At 33.3% G+C, this 22,181-nt stretch overlaps 2 protein-coding genes across 9 annotated transcripts in view; both read right to left on the reverse strand.

Annotated features, from left to right (window-relative positions):
• Positions 1–614: 614 nt before the first annotated feature.
• On the reverse strand, positions 615–10,139 carry BSK7 (kinase with tetratricopeptide repeat domain-containing protein). 6 transcript variants are annotated; one of them, XM_022039583.2, is made up of 11 exons: positions 9,903–10,139; positions 9,095–9,282; positions 8,769–8,989; positions 8,080–8,215; positions 6,090–6,223; positions 5,893–5,998; positions 4,897–4,982; positions 4,448–4,636; positions 3,733–3,885; positions 1,575–1,688; positions 615–1,330 (listed from the first exon to the last, which is right to left on the reverse strand). In XM_022039583.2, the coding sequence occupies exons 2-11, from the start codon at positions 9,174–9,176 to the stop codon at positions 1,088–1,090; spliced, it is 1,464 nt and encodes a 487-aa protein (XP_021895275.1). In that variant the 5' UTR covers positions 9,177–9,282; positions 9,903–10,139; the 3' UTR covers positions 615–1,087. The 6 variants fall into 6 exon arrangements, with proteins under 6 accessions (XP_021895275.1, XP_021895274.1, XP_021895269.1 ...); XM_022039582.2 differs by having other exon boundaries at positions 9,095–9,326; positions 9,903–10,138; XM_022039577.2 differs by having other exon boundaries at positions 9,095–9,384; positions 9,903–10,138.
• Positions 10,140–14,223: 4,084 nt separating this feature from the next.
• The window catches only part of LOC110812755 (transducin family protein / WD-40 repeat family protein), a 32,362-nt gene continuing 24,404 nt past the window's right edge, over positions 14,224–22,181 (reverse strand). For all 3 annotated transcript variants that reach the window (XM_088217759.1, XM_088217758.1, XM_088217760.1), the window contains 8 exons: positions 19,637–19,776; positions 19,141–19,353; positions 16,243–16,327; positions 15,862–16,156; positions 15,401–15,662; positions 15,049–15,271; positions 14,718–14,932; positions 14,224–14,617 (listed from right to left, as the gene is read on the reverse strand). In XM_088217759.1, the coding sequence (XP_088073885.1) occupies positions 14,468–14,617; positions 14,718–14,932; positions 15,049–15,271; positions 15,401–15,662; positions 15,862–16,156; positions 16,243–16,327; positions 19,141–19,353; positions 19,637–19,776 (1,583 nt within the window). In that variant the 3' untranslated portion in view covers positions 14,224–14,467. The remainder of the gene's footprint in view (positions 14,618–14,717; positions 14,933–15,048; positions 15,272–15,400; positions 15,663–15,861; positions 16,157–16,242; positions 16,328–19,140; positions 19,354–19,636; positions 19,777–22,181) is intronic.

Genomic DNA, 22,181 nt, shown 5'->3' on the forward strand with positions numbered 1-22,181 from the left:
GCAAGTGATTTTACAAGGAACAAGTATGAATTACTTGATGGTAGTGTTAGAAGAGGTTCTTTATGAATTCAAATTTTCTTCATTCAATATTATGTACATGTTCTAATTCAACATGAATGCAAAATATTTCCTATTTTAGGACAATGCTACTATTTTAGACAATTTATATATGTATGTTGCAAATAAACTCTTTACTTCTTTGAAATGCTTGAATTTTTTTTTCTAACCAATAGAGTAAGAATGATAAAAGAAGTAAAGAGACCTGTAAATGACATTGGAGTTTGTATTAGTAAATGAATTTCTCTTTAATAATGAATTTTTACCTTTAATCTATTGATTTGATACTCAATTTCAATCTTAACTCTGATGTTTCCTTTAAATCATCATTCTAATTACAAAGAGTTGAAATGAATTTCTTTTCGAGCAATATCTTTAAATTTAGTTTTCTGAAATCATGATGAAATTTCTCAAATACTTATAGTAACTCATAAAACAGGTATTGCAAAATAGGACAGTCCTCCAACTTCATTAACATAAGATAAATGCATTTTTTCCACATTAGAACAAATAGAAATTTACTACAAAATAGGTAAAAGCATACAAAAGGTGGGAAGTCATCAAAAAGTAGTACTGCACATAAATTACAACATCATATCTCATACGCATACTCTAAATGCAACTTTAAACAACAGTTGAGCCCTTTACAAGCATACCATCTGTTCCTTATTTATTCCCTAAGAGTTTAATTCAAAAATATCAGCGCCAGAAACAGAAGGCAGATTCTTTTTTCAATAAATAAATGGAATTGACCTAATATACCATCATATATGATAAAAACCAAGCCATCTAATTTTGTTTCCAAAAAACAAAAAAAAAAAAACAAAAAAGCTTCAAGAGAACTGACCAGGTAACACAAACACAAAAGATTGGGACCATATGTGCCTCCAACTCCACCTTGATTTGAGCTTGAAAAGCTTTGAGGTCAAGAGATTGAGAGGCTTGAGTTTACTATTTGTTATCTTCTTCAATAAAAAGTATTCTCAAGGAGCAAGAGAAAGTTTTATCTTGATTTTTGATTTCTTTGTTCTCAAACAGTTGCATTCTTCTTTTCAAGCATGGAACCCTCTTTCAGAGCCAGTTGTGCCTGATTCTCCTTTCCTAGAGCAAAAAGAGCAGCAGCCTGTAAATAGGATGCAATATGCCACTCGGCAGATATTACTTGGGCTTGCAATGCATCAGTATGTGCTTCTTCTGGCATGTCATTCATGAGGTAAGATAGACTACGGCGTGCAAAAACTGTTGGGGAAACCATTGTTCCTACATCAATGAACTGCAAGGATAACAAAGCATCAGTCAGTATTTGGTTCACCCATGTAAGTGCAGAAACATTTACACTTTTGAGTGAACCAGGAAGCATGACGATAATGTCAACTCTCCAGTTGTTTCCAGACCAGACAGATAGTGAAGAAGAATAAGAATAATCAAATGGAAAAGCAAACAAAACTCACAACATCTTCAACCACCATATTATTAAAATGCTCCAGGGGATTAAAAAGCAAAAAGAAATCGCAGACCTGAGTATAGCATTCAATGGCAGCTCTAAAGTCTTTATGCCGGAAAGCAACATCACCCTTTTTCTTCGAATTCAATGTTTCCTGCATCTGGTTGGTCCACATCTGGAATGAAAGCTGCAAAAAAGGAAAACAAACAATGAACATAGTCTACGGTATATTACATGTGGAGGCAGGCATGGAGACAGAAGATGAACAAAAGAAAACAACAAACAGATAATTATATACAAGATGAGAAAATGAGAATTTTTTCGATAGTCAAACATTGTAAAGGAAAAAACTGATACTAAAGATCCACACCAACTTTTCAGTTTCATCAGTTTTAACAGTTACACAAAATATTAACCGCAAATATGAGTCCTAATTTATGACAAACTAGGACACCAATTTCTGTTGAATCTTATGTAGGATAAATTAGAGATAATTTGCCTATTTGGGAAGTTTAGGAAACCTAAATATTATAAATAGGATTCTTAGATATTATGCCTAAAATTTGATAGAATCATAAAGTCAAGTAATCATTCTCAGAGGATATCAGAAAGGTATTGACTGAATAATGCTCTTAAGGATATCAGAAAGGTATTATAGAGTATTAAGTAATCATTTCCCAAATAGGATTAGCCAAGAACACTAACTAGGAAATACAGGTGCTATCAAAAGTAACAAACAACACATAAATAAATTGGAAAACATTAGATATTTCCTAAATAATTTTCTTTTGAAATAATTGATACTTCCTAAATAATTAATTGAAGGTTATAAGATCTTTGCTGACTTAAAAAGAAGACTTGCTGATTTTGGTGATGGTAATATGGTTATGGTATGCATAAAACCTAGAAAGTCTTGGAATCGAGTTTACAAGAAACTTCACATTCGTTTACTAGTTACTACAAACCACAAGGATGAGATAGAAAATATTGTTGACTATCAAGAGGTAACTACAAGGAGTGGCACTTCTCACAAGTTTCCCAAATGGAAGGACTTCCTCAAACTGATGGTACGAGGATTACAGAATTTGAACTTAAGACACTCAACCCTATCTTGCATGACACATTCTATGATCCAACTCAACAGGATTTGAGTTTTTACCACTCAGGGGAGAAGTAACAGTGCATGGCATGGTAGTAATTAAATATTTAGGAATTATCTTATGCTTCCCAATCTATTTACGTTTTGTTTCCTTACTTTTGATGGTATTATTATTTGTTATTTAGATTAACCCTTTATGGAAAAAGGATTACTTGATACCTTATAAATACCTTCACATTCTTATTTAAGTGACGTATTCAGTCAATACAAATTTCTTTGAGATCAGTAATTGATTGTGATTCAAACAACTCTTGAGCCTGATACCTAAGAACATTAGGTGTGACACCCAGTCTTTCTCTAAATTCTCAAGTAGGCAAATTAAATCTAAATTTATTTTACATCAGAATCAAGATTGGAACTGCAAATTGAAAATCCAATCACTGAAGTGAGAATTGTAAATTAAATTGAATCATAAGATTCTGCTTCCAATCAAATTTTATTCTTATACATATATTTTTCAAAAATAAAAAATATGTATTGCAAAATTTATACTCATATTACATACAATTAAAAAATATTTATTCTAAAAACAAATTGCACAAATATTGTAGCTTATGAGTGAATAAAGAAGTTATGTTAATATTTTTATCAGATTTGATTTTAAGTAGAATCAAATAAATTGTAAAAACTGAATCTAGATGTATGATTTACTATTGAATTCAAATATGATTCAGAACAAATTTTGATTCACAAATGCAATTCAAATTGTTTTGTCACTAAATCGAATTGTAAATTCTAATTGTGAATCGTAAAATTCTAACAAAAGTTAAATCAATGAGAAAGACAGATTCCAAATTAACTACAGTACAAAATTAACGCTACAAACTAAATTTCAATATGCTACTGTAATATCCACCTCCACACCACCAAAATGCACAGGACATTTAAGGTCAATATGATGGATATGCTTTATTCTAGAATGAAGTAAGAGATGCTTCTCACTGTACTAGAAGCAGCAAAAGTTATTAAAATATAACCCCATTTGAAACCAGATTAATGTAATCATAACCTCTACAAAGGTCCAGATTATATGTTATAAACTACTCAGTAATACAGTTGATCTGGTACAAACCTCGGTAGCTGCACCCTCATCATCTTTATACCCAAGGTTCTCTAAAATCTCATGTATCGCAGTCAAGTCCATTCTTAAGCAGGCTTCCCCAAGTGGGGACAGAGGCATAGCTGCAGCACCATGTGGCATACCCATTAATACATGAGAAGGAACCTGCACAGCAGAAAAGTCAAATTCCCGTCAATAAAAGCATATCAATCTACAGTATTTAACACAAGACTGAAATTTCATGACCAAGCTTGTCATGGTATCTTTATTCAATTTTTACAATAGAATAGCATATCAACGTGCCAAATTTTACAGAATCTATTAATTTAATCAAGACAGCACTCTGGGGCCCAGAAGAGTCAACATCATCAACCTACAATGTTTATATTCTTTTGAACGTAGGAACAAGATATACAAAGATGTAAACAGAGAATGAATCATGGCCTTTATCTTCTGATAAAAATAGCACCCTCCCATAATAGGAAAAGTTCCCCCGAGCAAACATTAAGGTAATTCTTCAAATCTACCTCATAAGCAGATACTAGTTAATGTTGCCAACTCAATCTCATTACAAAATTAGTGTCTTTCCTTCATATAAAAGGTCAGATGGTCATAAGAGTTCAAGATACTTCAACATAACACTTACTAAAGGATAAATTATACAACCATGAAGTTCAAGAAAGATAAAAATATGGTAAAGTTTCTTGAGAACTGAAATGCAGATAACCTCAGTATCTTTCTGAAGAGGAATTAATGCAGTAACTAACGACTTTGGGTTTGGCCGCTCTCGGGGCTCATATTGCAAACATCTTGAGGCTAACCGCACTAACTCAGTCCCATCATCATCGGAAAACTGGCCTTCCAAGCAAGAATCTGTCAGCATCTGGATATTCCTGTCCCGTATGAGGTCCAGTGCCTAACAGATACATGTGAAGATTAGCAGTGAAGTCTACACCAGAATCCTTGAATGCTTTTTTTTTAATACACACTCGTGAAAGCTTCTACAAAACAAAGCAGCACTAAATAACAATAAAATTCTGACACGTATGTGAAAGTTCTTGATTAGACAGGCAAATCAACTAGCCACGCCACACCATGAGTGCCAGTTCCAGTCTGCTTGAAGTCATGGCAACCAAACATAACATTTTTGCATCAAATGTACCTGATGGAACTTACATGGCTTGGAGGTATATGTTTTCCACTGAGAAGGTCAAGCAAAAGAGTTCCAAAGCTGTATATTACACTTTCTGGCGTTACTCTTCCTACATAGTTTAAAGAGACAGAGCAAGCAATCAGAATAATATGAGAATAGACAAATAGAGCATATTCATAAATAGAATATAGCGCCATAACTATGTAGGATGAAAAACACGCCATACAACATGATATAATATTGACAAACCAAAAGACTGGAAGTCAATAAAGCATCTTCACCTCTTGGTCAGTGTTGTTACGGAAGGATCATGAAAATGAATTTCTATGCCAAAAATAAAGTTGTACCAGAAATATATGAACATTTCCATCCTATGTGATTTTGTTCCATTATTAGTTGACAGATAATAGATAATGATCTCATATGAAAATTTACTTCCGAGCCTCATTAAGGAAAGGGATAATTGTTTACATGATACATTATTACCATGCACCTACCGCTATCAAAAAAGATACATGCAATAACAGTAAAAGTCAAGGTTGTTTTACAAGCAGCGAGTAAAGAGAGAAAAGAAATGTATTTCCCCAGCTTATACCATCAATCTTAGTCACTGTTCTAAGTATACAAGTAATCAGAATTGAAAATTACTAAATAATCGGGTAAGCAAGGCGACAAAAAGCTTCTTTTGCTAAACCGTTCTTGAAAATAGTTGAGAATCAAATTCAATGCTTTAAACGATTTTTTTTTTTTTAAAAAAATTAGTTACTTCTGCTCTCATTATACAAACATCAAACATTAACTAACCTTTCGATTCTTTGAATTACTCAATAAAACTAGCTAAAAGGATTCAAGTTTTAATAAAAGAATACATGCACAATATAACCATTCAAATTGAAAATTAAAAATTGGCCTGTCAAATCACACATACTACCAACAAAAAGTCCAAAAAGTCACTACAAATGAAAGCCTGTAGGTCCATTCCCGAATGCACAAACATATTTCAGGGAGTATATAACTACCTGTTCTAAGATACTCAGGAGGAGTAAATGCCAAATTTGTGCTATAACTTTTTCCATCTCTACTGTTCTTCATCAGACCAAAGCATGATAGTCTTGGGTTGCCCTCCTAAGTGATAATAATAATATAGTAATTGAGGATTTTATCCTAAATTGTAAGACAAATAAGATAACAAACAAAAAGAAACTAACATACTTACATCATCAAAAACAATTCTATAAGCATTCAAATCATGATAAAGGGCACGTCCCTTGCTCGTACAATATTCTAGAGCTTGAGCAAGATATAAAGCCACCCTAAGTCGCATTGCCCATCTCATTGGCTGTGTTTCCCCTGGAAACATATAAGCAAATTTCAAGTTACAATTTCCATCAAAACGTTTACCACGATGATTATTCCAGTGAATTCTACCAGAAGCCTTAGTAAACAGATATCGCTATACCCAATGAATTCTATCAGAAGCCTTAATAAACAGAAGAGAAGATACTTCCTATACTCAAATAAATTCTGGGACTAATCCATAAGTGGGTTTTTTAATTTACATTTAACCTTAGTAGCTAATACAACATAGACTGTGGAGGAAAAAACATGGCATTTATGACCCAAAAAGTAGCAAGACCAAGACAGATGCCACAATAAAAACTAATAAATTAAGTCTAAATATGAATGTTATCTTATCTTTTCTCAACTGGTCTAACAGACCGAGGCTGCATCCAATAATAGAAGAATATATCTTATCATCCAACTTTTCTACCACTGTCATTCAATTTATTTTAAGTGTAGAAATTACAATGCTTTGGTGCCCTCTACGATATCATCTTGATCTTATAGGCTTCAAATGGGTGATTAGCAGCACTATGGCTAGTGAACTCTGGGCTTGGTGCAGCATCAGGCTCGGTAAGAGTGAAAAAAAAAAAAAAAACTCTTCCCCTGTATATTCTTTGGGTTATCTGGAGAGAAGCAAATAGAATGCATATCGAATGGGATTTGTTCCCTCTTATGTAGGATTAGAGATCAGTAGCTCCAAACTCTTGTTTTTTTTAATAAAAAGAGCAACCTATTTATTTTAATAAGGATCTGGAGACATTATGGATATTTTGATGAGTTTTAACTTATAGCCCCTACTTAAAATTCTCTTATGGAATTTTCACTAGTGGTATAGGCTTGTTAAGAGAACCGAAAGATCCCCTTAAGTCAAAGCACTTAAGAAACTTAAAGAGCTTCTCTTCATATCACTTCTTTAGTTTGCTATCCTGTTTTTGTACAATAAAAGACAACTGCTCCTAAGAATAACAACTTCCTTGGTTGGAACTACCTACTTCACAAACTAGAAACTGTACTCAGAATTATCCTAATAACTAATTATACCATTAAATAAATTAGGTAACTAAATAAAATAATAACTCCGATCCAGCAGCCAGGCATCATCTCATCAGCCATGCATCATTCACTCCAGCAGCTGTGTGACCCAATTTCTAGCAGCCATGTGGCTCATAACAATACTCCCTCCACAAAAGAGGTGTGTGTTATAGCTTGATACCAAATGTGATGGTCCTCACTCAGGATATTATTACAGAATTTTGATTAATAGTATGACATCATTAAAGAGAGCTCAAAAATCTCCTTTTAAGTACAGTACCTAAGACACAGAGACAAATTCTCTGCATATCCTTTATTCAAATTGGCATTAAGTTTTTATTGGTAAAACAATATAGCTGCTCCCAAGAATAATAACTTCCCTGGTTACCAGTGATTAACCCACATGCTAAAAACAAGCTTCACACTTGTCCTGATAACTAATAATATCATTAAATAAAAACTAGATAGCTAAATAAAACAATAACAACGTTGTTCCAGCAGCCATGTATCTCTTGCAGCAGCCATGTGGCTCATAATCCTTGTAACTGGGTGGCACCAGCTGGTGTCCTCTTAATATATGACTTTTTCTTCATTAAAAAATCGATTGGAGAAATTACAACTCATGTGCTCAAGGGAAGCAAAAATTGAGTAGGTGAAAATAACAGAGACAGATATAGCAGAAGATATTAACTAATTATTTGAAACAATTATATTCCGTATGGTACAGACAGAGAAACGTCAACCACTCAACCAAATGATGTACAAATTCCAAATGCAAAAATGAATATTTTAGATGATAAATCTAAAGGAAGCACTTAACACAAACTCACAGTGAAACAGATGCTTTGCCAATGTTTCATTGGGCATAAATTCTGCAACAAGTAACCTCTCCTCACTCTCACAGCAACAACCCAGTAAATTTGCCAATCTATGGTTTCGGAGCTGACCAACTGCCCTTGCTTCATCCTATAGTTACACCAAATCAAAATTAACGAGCTACAAGATTCCATATTGCAAGGACAAGAAATCACGTGTCAATGTCCAGTAAATTCATTTGCCCAGAGTGAGATCCAGCTTTAATTATGATGATATCTATGACGGCGAATTAAAAGGTCCCTAAAGACCATACACATACAATATATCATACTTAAAAAAGCTAGTTAAATTTGACATGAATGAATCAAATTACCACAAGGATACAGTGGCCATCCAAGAAGCAAAATAGTTGCGTTATAGCAAAGAAATCAGATTTATACTTGAGAAAATCATGTTAGTGTCGAAAAAGATCAAAGCATATTTGCACATGCTAATAAATTAAACAATTTCCAATCCCGCAAGCACTGGATACACAGTGTTTATTAATCCGCAAGACCCCGTACCTTTTTAGCAGTAAACCAATGCCAAAATAGAACATGAACCAATTTGCAAATATAGACGAGGAATTTGGTAATTAAAACTTGAAATAAATACACAGTATGTTCACAACGAGCAAATACAAGTTTAGTGAGTAAAAATATACCAAAAACTGCCGTGCGTCAGGCCAAGCCGACCTATTAAATTTTTTAACAGCGATCCGCCTTTGATTGTCCAGCTTGCCCTTGTAAACCACATTTGGAGCCTTTTCTCCATGTTCTGAAACTATATTCTCCACAGCAAATCCTGATGTAGCCATCTTAAGGGTCTCAATGGAGAATTCTCGGAATGGTGGGAGGTCGTCAACTTCACCCTTATCCTCATCCTCTGAATATTAAACCAAGATAAAAAAAAAAGAAAAAGAAAACTCAAACATTACAACCACTCTCCATAAGTAAAAAAATGCAAAAAAGAAGACATCACTCTACTTACCAACATCTTGGACCTCAGGAACTGATCCGTTTTGTTCTGCACTCCAACAACAGGCAGATAACTTGGAACACTCACAGCCCATCCCACCAGAGTTCACCAGAGATGCTATCTAGTCCTCTTGCCTCCAGTAACCTCGTGTAACACCGGCATCACGAACAATCTCCATCAAGTGATTCTTCATCGCATCTCTTTAGCACCCAAATGAAATTCTCAGTCATTGTTACGGCAACAACTATTTCGAATTCAAAACTTGGGCGTGAGACGCTATTAAAAGCAAGTTCCAAGAAAGCCTGTAATAACTAATAACAGCAATTCATTAAAAACATTCGTTGTACTTCGAGCTACCTAAAGCTACACAAGAAGTTAACAAGCAGAATCTGGAATGCCACATCATTTGTTCTCCAATAAAACTAAAAAATAAGAATCAACCAACCTCTATCCAACTACATCTTCAGCTCAATTTGGTATTTCCTTACAAAAAAATAACACTGACAGAAACAAAAAGCAAGAATCCGAAAAGAAATTTATTTTCATTCCGTGGAGTTATTGACAACCAAACAAAATAAGAAAAAGGAAGGCAGCTTTTCAACGACTCCCTGCAGTCAACTCGCTAACTGGGCCAATGAAAATAGAGCTCAGGTCAAGTACAAATTCCAATTGATTAGTTAAGGAAGCTATCAGTTTTAGTAAAGTAACAAACAGAGCAGCAAAAACAGAGAAAGTACATACATGCAGGAGAAAATGCAAAAAAAAAAAAAAAAAAGGAAAAAAGAACGAAGAAGAAGAAGAAGAAATACAAGGTAAGAACCTGAAGCTGGTAAAGCAATAGGTGGTTGGTGGATGACTGGTTGAAAGAGGAAATGGAGACTGAATGAATTTCTGATTCGGGTTCTGAGATTAATTACTGGTTATTCTGGAAATCAAAAGGCAAGTGAAGCGCTGTTAGGAACAGAGTATAGTTTAGCTTGCTGAATCTGATACGTTTTGCTATTGACACGCCCAGACATTGAGATCCGGATTAATTTAAACCCATTTATACACACATATTTAAGTTTATTAATTTAAACTCAAAGGAAATTAATAATTTATAAATATGTAAGTAAATATTTCCCTTATTTTCCACCGACATGACCACTTTGTGTGTGTGTGTGTGTGTATATATATAAATATAATTTTCCACGCCTAAGGCCTAACCCCAACTTTTATGAATTACAATTAGTGAAGTGTGTCAAATCCCAAGATCATGAATCATTTTGTGTTTTAAATTATTGAAAAATGTCAAAATACGAAAAAGCAATTAGGCAAAAAGAAACAAAATTAAAAGTGGGATTAAGAGTATATTAATTGGTGTTTAGAATCTAATCACTGTTTGGATTGGTGTTAATTATATTCAGAGACAAAAATAAGAAAATAAAAAATAAAAAGCAATGATGAGAAGTTTTTTGAAATAAACTTTTTTTTTTTTTTTTTTTTTAGGAGAATCAAATCAAAGATTTTGTTTAACAAAAATCATTGGATGTGGATTGCTCTCCTTGTAGGGTATATTACACAACAATCACCAATTGAAGTAGCCAGGAATCATGCTTCAATCACAAATTTTTATTTTTATTTTTATTTTTTGGACTTGTGTGTCTTATAAATAAATAAATGTATGTATTTACCTATACTTTTCGAAACTTTATTTTTATATTTTTATATTTATATTAAACTTTTATCATATAAAAATAATTATGTATTTTTTAAAAACAAAAAAATTAACAATTTAATTTTATACATGAATTAAACTAAATATTTCTTCTTAACTATTTAAAACAAAAAAGCCTTGGAGATAAAATGTGAATTACACACCTATATATATATATATGTATAAATATGGTATATTTCAAGTTGCAACTATGCAGTGGATTAAGGGGACACTAGTTAGTGAGGAGGCTTCAATCACAAAAAATGTTAGGTATATTTAATTGAGGCTCAAACCTTACTCTTATATAAGGCATCAAGTTAACACAAGAGTAAATTTGGCTTTAGCATGAAATGGCTTTTTTTTTCCCCTTTTTTTTTATATTTTTTTTAAGAAAAGAAGTTAATTATCTCAAATAATGGTCACCTTGTGTGAGTAAAATATATATATATAAAAAAATTGTATATTTTTTCAATTTGTCGAGATGAATTGAGCTTTGGGAGGAGATCTACAATTCTATCTATTTCTCTTAAAATGAAACAAATTTTGTATACTTTCCTATTTATCCTATAGATTTTAACAATTAATCATTACTACATCATCATTGGGTGTTTGGATTCTCTTCATATCTTTTTTTTAGAAGCATAGTTTAGTGTTTTTAACTTCTTTTAAAGGTATGTGAGATAGAACAAATTTGATTTTTCCTAACATTCCTTGATATCTCCCCCTTAGTTATTGCGTAGGTCACCTTTGTTAGAGGACGAGAAAGCCTTGTTATCGTTATTTTCTTCTCTAAGGATTTTTTTCTCCTCTTTAAAATCTTACAAGTGAAATATTTTAGTTAACTACTAAGATTTCGTTATTACACTTAAAATATTCTTCTGTGATGTGTCAATGGTCATTATGAAATCAGTAATATTTATCTTGCATTAAAATGTGGGATTGAGAGATATTAAGAAGCCCATATTTCTTGTACCCTACTTTTTACATCTTACCATTAGAAGATTTCTTGTTAGATTCTTTTTCTTATAGTGTTGCTTCTCTTATTCATTCTTTTTTCTTCTTAGGTCATTTTTGCTTTATTGGTATTGATATATAAGAGTAACTTCGTGAATAATTTAAAAATTTTAATTCTTCTAACAATTTTGGATGTGGACTTAATGTCATCAAAAAGATCTCTCTTGTTAGATAATTTTGTTATCCTAGTTTTGTTTAAGTTTTCTTTTTTAGTTGGTTGGCAATTAATTTAGTGATGTTTGAATTTGTGTATAGTTATTTTTTAAAATAGTTAGTGGGTTAGATATAAGTCGTTTAAAGTCTTTTTTAATTGGATTTAGGTGTCTTAAAGCTGTGATGTTAGTTAAGTAGTCAATGCAAATGTTGGGATATTAAAAATTAATTTAGATGATTAGTATAAAATGCTTGCAACAATTTTGTTTAATAAGAGAATAATCTGGTCCCTTGATGGGTACTACAAAATATTGATAATGACTTTAATTAGGATTACTTGTCTTTTTATAAAAATTACATATTTAGAAAGTATTATAACCACAAATTAGTGGTTTTATTGGTCCAGTCGCTTATGTTCGGGTTACTCAGAAATAAATAATAGAAGTGAAAGATTAAAAATAAAAGAACATCCTGACTTGGAATTAGGGTTACACCTCTCAGTAGGATTCAAATAATATGAAGTTTTGAACATTTGTTGAAAGAAGAAGAACAAATTCATATAGAATTTCTAAGAACATTTTCAATTTATTTTGAAAGCATGTGATTGTTTATCTACTTATCATGTTTTATGAATAGCCATCGCACTAAGGAATATCTAAAAAAGCTAAGTGGATCATTGCCTAAGAGAGATAGCTTGAATGATTTAACTAATTTAATTACAAGTTTGTAATTAATGAGCGTCGTAATGACATTTAGAGTCTCCATTATAAGTCAGCTAGCTCGCCTTTATAGACCTCTCTCAATCTTTGATTGTTTTCTAAGGTAACATTGTCGTTAATGATTGATGTTATTTGGTAAGACAACTCGCTCTAAAAGATGAATCAACTATGAGGGGGTGATGTTGCTTTGAGAGGCAAGTTTGTTCTTAAAAAACAATTATGTCTTGATGAGTAAAATTTATGGCTGATGGGAGAGTGGATGACACAAGCATCATAAGAGGAGAATAGAAATTAACGCCTACTAACCAGCACTTACTCTCATATTTGCAACTCTCTTATTGTTGTCCATTTTTATACTCTGAGTATATTCTAATTTGTTGAAGAATTTATTTTTATTCAGTAAATGTAATTTTTACATTCACTATAAAAAAATTACAGATATTAACTATGAAACTCTTTATACTAATAACCATAAACAAGTGATCTTCTTGCAATTAGTCTTTGACATAATATTCTTGTTGACCTTCCTGTATTTATTGGTGTATTGTTATTTATTTTGCAAAAAATTTAATATAGCTAAATTCGTTAACTGTATCTATACTAAAAATTTGTCTTTGTACTTTAGTTTACTTTCATGTTGATTTGTTTTTCTACAAGTTCAACAAAAAAAACGTTTGACTCTTTTTAGTCATTTTTTTTATAATATATCAATCCAAATACTTCTTGATTTTATTTATTTATTAGTATTAAGTGATAGACTTTATTTAATCTTCTAGCAAAGAAAATACAAAATCAAGAGTTCATTTTGCTAGACAAGATTTCCTTTTATTTTTATTTCTTAAATTTACATGTGCTTATAGATATTTTTATTATTCGAAGTATATCATAACTGCATATTTATAGAATACTTACAGCAGAAGTAAAATGATTTTTTTTAAAAAAAATATATATTAAAACTTTAACATTTTAAAATTTTATATGATTTATTTGCACTCTATTTTCTTCAATGCTAACTAATATATATATATATATATATATATAATTTTGTACTAAATAATACATAATCTAAAAAAAATAAATATTAAAAAGTGTTTTCATATTTAAAATAAATGTTTCCTCATTTCTCTCAATGCAAATATATACTTCTCAGTCCGTTTCTTTCAAGTTTTAAACAAATAAAATAACAATAATTTGGATTGATTAGGAAAAAGGGCCAAAGAATTTTCAAATCAAGATTTAAGAGGCACCACATATGCTCACAGATGTTAGAATTATACCAAGTTTTCTTGGTAAACAATCAATAAAAGCAATCACCAAAAAGAAAATCAATTTAATCTGAGAAATATATTGTAAACATGTAAATCAATCTACTGCCTCCTGCTTCACCTCTTTAAACATAAAGAGAGAGAGAGGGAGAGGGTGAAGAAAACACAAATTAGGGCTCCAGAAAATATCTATTGGTAGTATGGAAGACTTGGCAATTTCACAATCGTTTTCTATGCACTCTTGAACCAGAGCTAAAAAGGCTAGTTGATTGGCTCAACAGATTTAACAGTTAATTGGCTAATGTAACAGCACCGCCTACAAATGGCGGAAACTCATCTCAACTGCATCCCATATTTTATATTATAAATCAAACACTTGTAACCTAAACGTCAAAATTGCAACTAAAATGCTCAATGGACAGAGAATACAAGATGACTGTTTGAATCTATGAAATTATGTTAACTACAAAACTGGATTGCATATTATAATAAAAGCAAAAAAAAAAAAAAAGGAGAAAAAACTCATTCCTCAGGACACTTAAAATTGTGAATTACTGAGGAAGGAGACCATGCATCTCGCACTTTGGAACAATCTATCTACTCTCTGCCATACTGCACACTGAATTTCTAGAAGTTTCCTTGCCTTATCCTGTAGTTTTAAGTGGCAACGTAAAGTCTCGCCGTGTATCTGATCAGGAAAGACATGCAAGACATTAGAAAAAGCAACTATAAAGCCCACACCTAAAAGGTTTTTTTAATAAAGAAATTCCCCTGCAGTAAGTGAATACCTTCAGAAATAACCTAACAACAGCTTGAATAAATTCAAAATCATTTCTACAAGATAGTTCATGGATAAAGTAATCCAGCAGCAGTTCAATTGAAATGAACTCAGGTCTCTTGTCAAGTTCTTGCTGTTCAATATCGTCTACAATCTGAAGCATTCTAAGTTCCATGTCCAAAGCTGAAGGGGACAATTCCTTAATGTAATCAGTGAACACTGCAACTGGAAGACAATAAATACGAAAATGTAAGCTATTACCAGCATAGATATATGACAATCAATAAAGAAAGGTTTGAGCTGAACTCATCAAGATATATTGCAAAAGCTGGCCAACTTACAATTTTTCATCTCCCCAGAAGACCAAAGAATTTGTGAGAATTGTGATCGTGGCACATCAAATTTTTCTTTGCTCTCTTCCACTTCGTTGCTTTTTGTGTCATTCTCTTCATTAGCTGATTCACTGGGCTTAAATAATATTTCCCCAGAAAGCAACGGCAGCGAAGGCAAAAAGAAAGGAGCCTTTTCAGGTTTCTTTGGAGGCTCAATAGGTTTATTGCGGACCTGAAAATTGAGAAAGTTTTAAGGCAGGCAGGATAAAAATCTAACTATGAGAAGAACTAATGCATAATATATGTAAAGAAGCTAAACTGGGAGAACAAGAAATATCCAGCGAGAGGGGAAACCAAAGACCTTTATAATATCCAAATTAATCAAGCTCTGCCATTGACTACTTGGCAATAATGAAAGGGTAACCAGATCTGGTATCCTGAAATTGAAAGATTGACTACTCAAAGCATTTTCTGATTCCATGTGATTGACAACAGGCTTCTCGATATCATCAGCTTGAGAAGATACCAAAGAAGAAACAGATGGTAACTTAACGTTCACAACTTTCTTCCCACTTCCATAAGAATCAATAGAGGAATCCCCAGAGAACATTGACTGATTAACCCTGAAAAATTTGAACATTTTCAAACTTTAAACAAAGAAACAACTTGATGAAAGCAGTAGGATATCTAAACAAACATATTCAACTTGTACTGGAATTCAGGTGAACTCAGAAACATGGCAGTAATAATGACAAACTTCACTCTTTTATCCTGCTCTATAATCTACTTATTTTGTCAATTAAATGATTGATCAGAACTTACCACAGGTAGACTCCATTCTGATCAACATGAGTAGTTGCCAAAATATCCATATTTGATGATAGAGATAATGCTGTGACAGGCACATCAACACCTATTGCATCTATTTGTCTTGCTAAGATAACATCCCAAATTCTTAGACTCCCATCCATGCTAGAAGACAAAAGCCATTTTCCATCGTCACTAAAACACAAATCTGTAATTCTGTCTGTATGACCTTCAAATATACGAACCATTCTTAATGCCACAACATCAAACAATCGGATTACCAAATCATCTGCCACAGTAGCCAAAAGACCTGCAAGATGCAGCCACATTCTAGTGAGTGCAATGGTGCAGAGAGAAAAAAAGATTAAGAACTGAGTTCAAATAGCAAAAGATTACCATTATGGCGATGATAAACAATTTTAACCACAGTACAACCAATCTCCCATCTAGATTTTACTTCTTGTCCCTTGAAATCCCAGACCTGCACAACAAATCTCATTTATGAAACTTTGCAGCAAAACTTGGTAGATAGAACATTATTTAATGCAATGTATCTAAGCACCCAGTACTTTATTAGGACAAGTCATAATTTCCCTGGTTGTGATTTGAACATTTTCAAAATAAAAACTCTTATACTTTATTTTGTGACCCTGACTACTTTGTTATTTACTCCATTATACAAAGGGGCTAGCATCTATCGTTTTAGAAAAGTGTTAAGCAGTGTAAGTGTTTTGTCAGGGAGCTGGAGCATGAGGATGGTACTTACAAGCTTTTTCTTTATTTTTTATGTTGTGGGGAAATTTTCCACACATTTAAGAGAGTTGGAAAGCTGCACTCTCTTTAAGATGTAGTGCCTTGTTGCAGTCATGTTTGCCAAGAATTCCCTAGTACCGCTATACAGAATCATGTGCCAAACACAGACCAAGAAGCAAACTGGTGTCCCATTTTGGTTTATACCAGTGGCACGCATGAGAAGCATAAGTCTACCAAGAGCAGTACAGAAACAGCTGTGAGGTTTGAGCTAGGTCACCTATTAGGAAAAGTGGTAAATTAGATCTACACTAGGACTTTTTCCTAGTTTAGTCTTTTAATTTTAACAATTTAGTTTAACTTCAGTTTCCAGTTAGTTTTATGACATCACAAAGTGCAAAAGTTCTCCTTACATATATCTATTTCAGTGAATGAAAAAAGCATCCAATTATTATCAAAAGGTTAAATGTTCTCTAGAGATCGAAGGATTCTCTCCAATAAGAACAAGCTCTCTAATTGTACATTGTAAAGACCAAAAATCAACCAGGTGTGAACCAGGGATCATAACGTATTTGTATCAAAGCCAATGATATGAAGAATTCCAGTAGCAATTTGAAGCATGCCTTAAACTTTATCAAGAGTATCCCATTTGGATGAAAGAAAGAGAGTGGGAACTCACTTTCCAGATTGAAAGGCTGTCCCACAAGCTATCAGCAACAAAATCTAAAGCAACCAGTACGGCAGACATCAGCAGTAACTCAGCTGCCACACGAATCTGGTAGCGCGCTCGGTTCTGCTTCTGTACTAACAAGCATAGAGGCTTTTTTTTTTGGATCGTGGTCTTTAAAAGGACTAACACCAATAACCTGCTCTAGTCTAGTAGACCTCAAAAAGCTCTAGACATGTGCTTCCTATGCTCCAGAGTTCAGAGAACAATATGTTTCAGCTCACAAGGTTGGACCAGATTACAATCCTCTTTAGGTTTTTAGCGGGTGTACACCTCAAAATTGGAAAATTTTGTTTACGCGTGTGCAGTTCCAAAGTAGGTAAGGAGCATTTGGTGTTTTTTTCCCAGGTTCATGTGTCATTTGGTTTGAGGGAACATTAGAATCTTTTGAGTAATGTCTTATTCAGTCAAATAATTTTCGAGAGAAGGATGATAGATTTTATCTCTCTTAATGCAAAAGCAAAAGCACATGGTTTCTTTAGGAGAATTTCTTTTGTCTGCACTATAAATGGATTGGGAAGTGATTTCTACAGATGCAACTTCTTTTCCTTATTTTTTTTTGTTCTTAGACCTTTTGTGTTCTTTCTTCTTTCTGGAGGAGAACTCATCTTCTTTTAGATTGTAGTTCCTTTTTTGGTTCTTCTAATAATATTCTTCTTTTATCACAAAGGAATCATGTGATTGGCTGAACCTTTGCACTTTTTCCTTTTTTTTTTTCTCCTCTCTCAGCCCCCTTTAAAACACTTTCTTTACTTACTCTTCTCTCCAAAAAACAAAATTTAAAAATGAAAAACACTTCTTCTCTAATAAAGAATTATTATCATTTAAAAGCTTGCTGCAGATGTGATTTTATGCCAATTATAACTACAATTTGATAACTAATGAATTGCTCTCTTGTAAATATGAACAAAGAACTACCATAAATACTTGTTCCTACATGCTCCTCTTAAGACATTTTATGGGCATTATAAGTTTCTCTCTGTTGATCAGAAAACATAGCAGAAAACTAGGAAACATATGCATTCAGTAAGTTGATTATTATTAATATTCAAGGCAAAGTAAAGACCCAACATATTGAAAACAGAATGTAAACGAATCCAAGCAAAGAAATAAAAGGTGATACAATAGCAGTTTCCTTGTTTCAAGTCCAGGCTGCAAACGAATTGATTAAGAAAGAACCCAAGATGTTATCTCCTAGCCAGAGAGAAATCTCAGTTTGAGTACTTTGAAAGGAATAACTGTTAATTTAAATGCTCCTAAAATCATATACTTTAAGGTTAATGAAATTTTTTTTTCGTGCAACAAATCAAAGCTTAAGGAAGTCAAGTTTACCAAAATAAACAAGAAGAATTTATTTCATAAAAGGACTAACCCGACTTTAACTTGCCCTAATTATTAAATATTAATGCACTAGTCTACTTGAGCTATACTGATTCTCAATAGTGGCAAACACAATGGGGAAGTACATGAACCCAGAAAAGCAAAAAGATGAAATAAAAAACCAATTTGCTCCCTCTAAGCTCCAGGTTCCTTTGTGCACAATTTTCCTTTTCCTAACTAATCCTTTGAGTATCATGCCTCATCTGCCCTTCATCAAGTCGTTCAAATTACAGATATAAAATGTCTGAAGTCCAGAAACAAAAATGAGTACACAGGGAGATAGGATAAAAAGATTAAACTATAAATCCATAAGTAATCACTCTAGTGTCATCATATGCTCCACAAAATCTTTTAACCAAAGCATTCATGATAAAATATATGTATGGAGATATAAGGACCTACAGAGCCCAGTATCAAGGGAATAAGGACATTAATACCTTTATATCTCCATGATACCCTACACTTATAAGTAGTGTATTTGTAGAATCACAAGCAACTCCAACTACTTCTCCAACATGAGCGCAGCTCCGTTTTTCGGATATATCAACATAACTTCCTCGGCTGATTCCAGATTGAAGATTGAACCGCTCGATCCAACCACCTGCTGTCCCAAGAACAGCAAAATTGCCACAAGCACTGATCGTGCAGGCCTATTAGCAGAGAAATGTTTGTCAAATCAATTTTTTTATTTGAGTACATGTCACCTCGATTACACTATTTGTATATAAACAAGATTTTAGATTTCAGATATGATATCATCAGATTCGTCTGCATTAGAGTAACAGATCCCGTTGTCTCATTAAAATTGTAATAGAGCAAATTATAAATTTTAATAGAAGACTGCATAATCTATGGGCTAAATCCCGAGAAAAACACATGTTATAAACCAATCAAAACATCATAGAAATTCTTGATGAGAATATGATTTCTAACCTTGACAGCAGTTGGAATGTCAGGGCATGGTCTTAGAATATGCTCTCCAAGAACATAGTGCTGAAGTCTCCATACATATGCCTCTGTAGTATCTGCATGGCATGTAACAACATTGCACCAATCCCGCTCCCTGATTTCAGCTTTTTAAGTACAATGAAAAGAAAGTAGAAATGACATCAGTTTCAAGACAGAATAAGCTATAAATGTAAAGGGTTCTCAGTGCAACAATTTTTACACTTCCTAAATAGAGTTCAGCCCTGCATTTTTAGGGTAAGTTTGTTGTACCTGTTAGGCTATGTTATGCATTGTGTTCTCAAACCCAAATTCCATTTCATACATCTAATTGTATTCTTCAAAGCGACGGTGCAAATTCTTATAACTTTTACAACTTTCATGACTCGTTATAGGATAATCCACTGATTCTCTTGTCTAAGCTCTCCACAATATAATGGTATCACAAAGAGAAAAATTCAGCACCTATTTAAGATCATTTGTAACTAATTGATTCATATGAGCATTCCTAACAATTCTGCGGGATTGCTATGTTACTGCATGTTATCTTCTTTTTGCTGCATGTTTGTTTTTGCCCATTTCTTAGGATTTCTCCTAGGATGTTGGTGAAGTGGCATGGAATATCAACTTTGTGAGAAATATGAAAACTGGAATTAGGACAGTGGACCTACTCCAACATCTCTCCTTATGCCAAATGAATTGGTTAGAGCATGATGATCCAACGTGGAAGTGGATACAATGCCAGTGCAGAGTCCTCCTATGTGCACCTCTCCTACCCTTGAAATTGACAATCTAAATTGCAATATTTTGACTGTGAAAGCCAGATCTCACAATTCACAATCTAAGAAATTGACAGACGATTTTGGTGAACAGTTGTTATCTGTGTAAAGGGTAAGCTGAAACTCCATTCCATTTACTCTTGAAGGCCCCTTCTCTTACCACTTTACTGGTGCATGGCCATATCCTTTCTTGATTTGAATTTTGCTGTTGTTGGAACTATTTAGGATGAGTTATGGGCTTGGCAGGTAATCCAGGATGATAAAGAGGAGAAGAGTGATCCGACTGATGGTGTTTCCCTTGAGCATCATTTTCTTGCAATTTGCTTTTTAGCTCATAATAAAGAGGCCATGGTGGTGGAGCCTTTTTCTTGTGCCCTCAATAATGGCATTTGGGTGGTGGGTCTTGTCAGCAACCTAGTGGCTGAAAAGTGGATAAGTATGTTAATTTAATAAATTTACTTTCCTAGTGTATGAGGCCACAAGAGGCCTTGGATGAGCCAATCTGGAAGCTAATTCGAAAGAGACCTTTTTGGTAAAAATCTGATTATTATTACTAAGTGTCGTTAATGCAAAGTTGCCCTGCAAATAAGTATGGAGGATCAATGCCTTCCTTAGAGCGACAAGGACTGTATTCTAACCCTAGCAATTTGATTAAAAGGGGGAAATTATCATGAACGAATGCTAGTTTTGCAAGGGAATGACGGAGTCTGGCAATCATCTTATCTTTTAGTGTCCACCCTCTTAACAGCTACAAAAGATAATGGCTTTTCAGGGTGAGTTGGATAATTGTTGGTTCTATGAAAGAGCAACTATGGGCATGGAGAGGCATCTGCCAGAATAACTGTCACAACAAGAATATAGGTCTTGTCCTTTGGCTACTTATGGATGATTAGGAAGAAAAAAAAAATAGAATGGGTTTGGGGATATGAATCTTTTTTTTTAAAATATTTGAGGATATGAAAATTACTCTCGATAGATGCGATTCTAGAGAATGAGCTGTAAATTTCCTTTTTTTTTAAACCCATTTACAATAGATTTACAATCATGTTAGTGAATCAATGACATTCCCAAAATCTACATCACTGATAATACCATAATCCAATAAAATAAACCCAAAGTAATGAAACCACTTATCTTTTAAATTAAGGATACTACTCTCTACGCTATCAAAATCCCTACTATTTCTCTCTTTCCAAATGACCCAGAAGACGGTCAAAGGAATCAAGTTAGCAATCTTATTTTTTACAGATAACTCATCTCAAGCCCAAATTTCTCCCTCCACAGACCCAGTCATAACCCAATCAATCCCCAAAAGACTATAGATCATGCACTATAACGCATATGCCATCGGGCACCATAATAAAAGGTGATTACAAGTTTCCTCAACTTGTAGACAACAATAACAACCATTAACCAGCACCCTTCCTCTAATTTTCAACTTGTCAATGGTTAAAATCCTTTCCCAGCATGCTTCCCAGGCAAAAAAGCAATACGAGGCAGACCTTTGGTTTTCCAGATTTGTTTTGCTGGAAAAATATGTCTATGCACGTTCTGTTTTCTGCACAAAAAATGGTAATATGATTTTACAGAAAAATAGCCATTTTTTTTCATACTTCCAAACAGCTTGATCATCACAAATGGACACACTTTGTTCTGCCAGCAGCTTTCATCAATTCCTCAAATTCGTGAACTTCCCAATCGTTTAGGTTCCTGCTGATAAAGATAGACCAAACAATGTTGTCATTAGATTTTCA

Source organism: Carica papaya, chromosome 4, assembly GCF_054855325.1.
Source record: "Carica papaya isolate Zhongbai chromosome 4, ASM5485532v1, whole genome shotgun sequence".
Lineage (NCBI taxonomy): Eukaryota > Viridiplantae > Streptophyta > Magnoliopsida > Brassicales > Caricaceae > Carica > Carica papaya.